Source organism: Zingiber officinale, unplaced genomic scaffold (genome assembly GCF_018446385.1).
Source record: "Zingiber officinale cultivar Zhangliang unplaced genomic scaffold, Zo_v1.1 ctg226, whole genome shotgun sequence".
NCBI classification, from domain to species: domain Eukaryota; kingdom Viridiplantae; phylum Streptophyta; class Magnoliopsida; order Zingiberales; family Zingiberaceae; genus Zingiber; species Zingiber officinale.
Window position 1 is genome coordinate 88,143 of NW_024589901.1, and position 5,758 is coordinate 93,900.

The 5,758-nt window shown below is 39.9% G+C and overlaps 1 protein-coding gene across 1 annotated transcript; it reads left to right on the forward strand.

Annotated features, from left to right (window-relative positions):
- Window positions 1-123: 123 nt before the first annotated feature.
- Window positions 124-1,901, forward strand: LOC122036939 (lysine histidine transporter 1-like). Its single transcript, XM_042596388.1, has 6 exons — window positions 124-437; window positions 531-924; window positions 1,017-1,122; window positions 1,228-1,319; window positions 1,396-1,464; window positions 1,576-1,901. Exons 1-6 carry the CDS (start codon window positions 124-126, stop codon window positions 1,678-1,680), a joined length of 1,080 nt encoding a protein of 359 aa, XP_042452322.1. The 3' UTR covers window positions 1,681-1,901.
- Window positions 1,902-5,758: the final 3,857 nt, after the last annotated feature.

Here is a 5,758-nt window from a genome sequence, read left to right on the forward strand (position 1 = left end):
ACAGACTGGGTATTCTTGGTAGGGTTCTCATAGACAAGGACTTCAAATCGGAGGGTAGACGGTCGGGAGGATATTTGGCCTGGATTCGATGGATGGAGTTCACGCGGATTAGTTCACGCGGAGATGCACGAGATGGTTCCCGGGAAGCGATTCGATCGGTACCACGAGTTGGGACAATATGCTTTCGGCGAGAAGCTAGGCCTTTACATCGTCGTTCCCCAGCAGCTGATTGTGGAAGTCGGCGTCTGCATCGTCTACATGGTCACCAGCGGCAGATCCCTCAAGAAGTTCCACGACGTCGTCTGCTCTGACTGCAAGCAGATCAAGCTCACCTTTTTCATCATGATCTTCGCCTCTGTGCACTTTGTCCTCTCGCAGCTTCCCAACTTCAACTCTATTTCTGGGATATCTCTGGCCGCCGCTGTTATGTCTTTCAGGTACGTACTCGATTAAATTACTTCACGATCGATCGATCGATCGATCAAAAAACAAAAGGACTGACTACTAATTCCTTGCTCGATCCATTCTAGTTATTCTACCATTGCATGGGTGGCTTCGGTGGACAAGGGGAAGCAGGAGCATGTGGAATACGGTTACAAATCTGATACACAAGAAAGGACTGTGATGAGGTTCCTGGCGGCGCTGGGAGATGTGGCCTTCGCGTACGCCGGCCACAACGTGGTGCTTGAAATCCAAGCCACCATTCCTTCCACTCCCGAGAAGCCTTCCAAGAAACCGATGTGGAAGGGCGTGATCGTCGCCTACATCGTCGTCGCCCTCTGCTACTTCCCTGTGGCTTTCGTCGGCTACTGGGCCTTCGGCAACGGAGTCGAGGACAACATCCTGGTCTCTCTAAGCAGACCGCACTGGCTAATTGCCATGGCCAACATGATGGTCGTCGTTCACGTGATCGGAAGCTACCAGGTATATGATTTATATATATATATATATAAATTATTTCCCCTGAATATATATAATCGATCATCATTCCAAATTAATTATCCTCGATTCTGCATATCTACGCGATGCCTGTGTTCGACATGATGGAGACGGTGCTGGTCAAAAGGCTTCGCTTTCCTCCTGGTCTAACTCTTCGCCTGATAACACGAAGTGCTTATGTCGGTAAGCCTCTCCCTCCATTAATTTCCTCAATCGCACTTTAACGATTCGATTCAGTAAATCGTGGAGCAGAGAACTAAATTCCTTGGACTGTGAACTACCATGCAGCATTCACCATGTTCGTCGGCATAACCTTCCCCTTCTTCGGCGGACTACTCTCTTTCTTCGGCGGATTCGCGTTCGCCCCGACCACATACTTCGTGAGTGCTCCAAACACTTACCTTACATTGCCACCACATTGTAACAAACCATTTGATATTGCCATTATGATTCCAGCTTCCTTGCATCATGTGGCTTGCTATTTACAAACCCAGAAGGTTTAGCTTATCTTGGATCACTAATTGGGTAAGCAAGTCAAGAACATCTCTTCCTTGCATATCATCTCTGTCAGAATTAACAAACCTGAATATGAATATTAATTTGTTTTGTTTTTTTGTTTTTTTCCTTCTTAATTAGATCTGCATAATTCTTGGGGTCCTGCTGATGATCTTGGCTCCTATTGGTGCATTGCGAGACATCATCGGAAACATAATAGACAAGCAATACAAGTTCTACCAATGAGAAAGGCCGGTGTTGACTTGGGAACGAGTTGGGTGGGGATTCATAGCGAGGCAAATTAAATACCAAGGAAAACGTAAGAGGTACATAGTGAAATTAAGTGCATTGTGTGATGTCAACAAATGGGCAATTGATTAAATTATTGATCGAGCGAAAAGGTTGTAGCATTCCAAGTGTCTGGAGTGCGAGTTGTTGTACAATGAATGTATATTACTTATGGTACCATCTTTTACTCTTAAATATAAGTCACGATTTATTCAAGAGGACGACAATAAAAATTATAAAAAAACTCATCCTCAAAACTTTTCTTTTTTCGAATCTGAAATTTTTTCCTTTTTTTTACTTTTTGAAAAAGAGTAAATTATTTTTTTTCTATTTACTTAATAGGCAGATTGATATGTGTGAATTATTTTTAATATTTTTAATCCATTTAAATCTGGCAGAAAGTAACTTCATAAAAGTCATAGCATAATTTTTCTCTACTCGTGGTACATTTCATAACTACGAATACACCTCACACGGCTATCGATAATGGCATAGTCAGAAATTTTATACCTCCGGATTATTCTCGAGAGAGCTAATAAAAAAAAAACTCTCGGGCTACCTTCCTCCCTCTCACACGTTCTTTCTTTCTCTCACCGTAAATCCAAATTGCAACTCCTTTTCAACATTGTCAGCACCTAGGCTAAAGCCTTATCAATATCAAAAATGGTATTACAGCCTTATCAATCGACGGTTAATTTGGATCAGTCAATCAATCCAAATATGATAACGGTAAAGATCAGATTGAATCAACGTAGGAGTCATAGTCATAGTCTCTTCTTACTCGTCTCTTCTTCTCCTCATAAGAGTCATAGTCTAATTTTTCTTTACTCGTGATACTTTCATTGTTGTGAACACATCTCTCACGACCACTGGTGATGGCGGAGTCAAAAAAATTTATAACCCCGGATTAATCTCGAGCGGACTGATAAAAATACCTTCCACGCTACTTTCCTCTCTCTTACACGTTCTTCCTTTCTCTCATCATAGATCCAAATTGCATCTCCTCTTCAACGTTGTCGATCCCCTGGGCTAAAACCTGAGAAGGGTAATATGTGGTTCGACACTTGGCTGCGAGCAACTACCCCTCGCGCGAGATCACCTCGCATGTCCGTGCGGCTACTGACAACGGATAGCAGACCTCGCGAGGCCACAGGAGGCGGCCCCATCCCCGCATGTGAAGTCATCTCGCATGGCCACATGCTACTAGCTGCCACATATGACAAACCCAAGGAAGCACCTCGCAGAGCCTAAGGGTGCGTTTGGTTCGGGGTTATTCTTGATAACCTTGGTTATCCATCCAAGGTTATCAACAAAAACCTTGTTTGGTTTAGGTATTCGATGATTCCCAAGTAATGTTCCATGCCCGACACATCAGCAAAAGGGTCATGTAGCCCGGAATCGGAAAACCTCAGAAAACTAAGGTTTTTGTTGATTCCAGGGTTAACGAATTTTTTTTACCAAAAATACCCTCCGATAAGAAAAAACATGAAAAAAAGAGAAAAAATATAAAAAAAAATGTAAAAAAATTAAAAAAAATATTTTAAAAAATTTAAAAATTTATTTTTTTAAAAAAATAAATAATTTTAAAAAATAAAAATTTTAAAAAATAAAAAATAAAATTTTTAAAAATTTTTAAAAAAATTATAAAAATTTAAAATTTTTTAAAAATTTTAAAAAATTTTAAAATTTTAAAAAATTTTAAAAAAATTATAAAAATTTTAAAAAATTAAAAAAAATTATAAAACTTTTGAAAATTTTTAAAAAATTAAAAATAAAATAAATAAATAAAAATTTAAATTTAAAAAATGTAAAAAAATAAAAAAATATAAATATAAATAATATAAAAATATAAATAATATAAAAATATAAAAACATTAAAAAATAAAAAAAAACACATAAAAAAGTAAAAAAATATACAGGAAAAAGAAAAGTAAAAACACATTTAAAAAAAATAAATAATAATAATAATAATAATAATAATATTATGTATAGTTGGTTTTGTAACTGAGGGTAATACGGTAAAATATTAAACTAGAGTATTCATTAAAACATTCAAACAAACAAGTTTTTGTTGCATTACCTAAGTTGAACCAAACAATATTTGGTTATGTTTTATTTCCTATAACCTTGGTTATGTGATTACTTGGTAATCACATAACTAAGGTTATATATGATGACTTGAACCAAACGCACCCTAAGTGTCCAACTCATCTCTCAATCTACGATGGGAGTCGATGATAAATTTTCTTTTATTTTTTTTTTGTCTATTTCTTTTTGGATAGTTACAACGGTAACCAAACCATATATAAAGAAAAGTTATACTGCACAATACTATATAAACAAAAGGATTAAGAAAAATTTTAAGAATCAGAAGATGATTTAAATTTATAAATATAATTATAAATAAAAAATAAAAAATAAAAAATTAATTAGAAATATATTAAGAGAATAAATAATTTTCTAACAGATACTTTATCTAGACTTTTATATTAAACTTCACTAAATATTTAAGAATTATGGATAAACAAAAGAAGGTGATACAGTGCATAATGGTAGGGTCCGGTCGTCAGAAGTCAAGGGGACGTGACAATCAGAAGTCAAGAAGAAGTGGCGGTCAGAAGTCAAGGGGACGTGGCAGTTAGAAGTCAAAAAGATGTGGCGGTCCGAAGTCAGAGAGATATGGCAGTTAACATACGAAGTAAGGCCACCGCGGGCCATCTAACATATAAAGCTCGAGAGGGGTCTACGGGCCAGGAAACTAGGTTTATGGCATTATGTGCGGTCGAGATGAAGCCTGACCTGCATGCACTAGTCGGGTTTCCTCAAGCTAGTTCACGTAAACAGACTGGGTATTCTTGGTAGGGTTCTCATAGACAAGGACTTCAAATCGGAGGGTAGACGGTCGGGAGGATATTTGGCCTGGATTCGATGGATGGAGTTCACGCGGATTAGTTGTACTCAAGCCTAGTGCCCTCAGTAAGCTAAACTCTAGGTCAGCTAAACTTTCGGTCAGCTAACTCCCGGTCAAGTGATATTTCCGAAGCTCTCAGCCCCTCATGGTTTAGGTCAAGTGGTATACTTGACTGATCATCCCGACCTACCCTATTCATACCCGGCCGGGACAAAAGGCGCTACAAGACAATGGGGTCAGGGAATCGTAACCACCTGTCAGAGAATAACTGCTAAATGCCAGGGAATATTCCAACGATCTACGACCACTTGCAAATGAAACATTCCTTCAGTCTACAGGAGAAGGCCACGTGTCCTTCATCCCCCGACAAGTCCTGACGCTCGACATTCTATGACATCATTCAGGTTCCAGAAGGTACGCACTGTCATATGAAAAGGGAGGTCCTCTCCCTCACGTAGGTACGCTCACTCGCACACTTGTTTACTTTTCTTCTTCCTTCGTACACTATTTTTCTGGGGAAAAAGTACCTGACTTGAGTGTCGGAGGGCCTGCTCCAGGGACTTTTCCCCTGGTTCTTGGTCTCTAATGTTCCGTGTGCTTGTCGGAGTGTGCACAGAGTTCTAGTACCGCCGGCTCAGGCCCTGTACTCCTTCAAGGCCACGTGGGGGTCTGTTCGTCGAAGCCCACATGACCGCATCATCATAGTCTCTCCTCCGTCAACACCAGTGACACCTCATCCGACCTTCATCTGACTCAGATTCAGGACAGGATCAATTTGGCGCCATCTGTGGGAATCTTCTTTGCCTGTTCTGGAGCATAAAGATGGAGGACACCGGCAGAATCAACATAACCATGACGGTAGGAGAATATGAGCTATATAAGGAAGCCAAGAGGTGGGCGACCTCCGAGAAGCAGACTACCGCCTCTCGACCATACAAAATGTAGGCAATTTCTAAGGAGCTGACCCATGCTTTAGATAGAGGGTCCAAAAGAAAGCAGCCTGACGAGTTTCCCTCAGCCTTCTATCGAGAACCGGGCCTCGATTACCATCACAAGGTCCCGGGCGACTATAATAAGAAAGAGCAATCGCAGGCATCTGAGGCGGAAGACTCCCCGCCCAGGAAT

Coding starts and splice junctions, on each gene's coding strand:
- LOC122036939 (XM_042596388.1), top strand. CDS start 124: ATGCACGAGATGGTTCCCGGGAAGCGATTCGATCGGTACCACGAGTTG. Junction 1,123..1,227: donor AACACGAAGTGCTTATGTCG/GTAAGCCTCTCC, acceptor ACTACCATGCAG/CATTCACCATGTTCGTCGGC. Junction 1,320..1,395: donor TCGCCCCGACCACATACTTC/GTGAGTGCTCCA, acceptor TTATGATTCCAG/CTTCCTTGCATCATGTGGCT.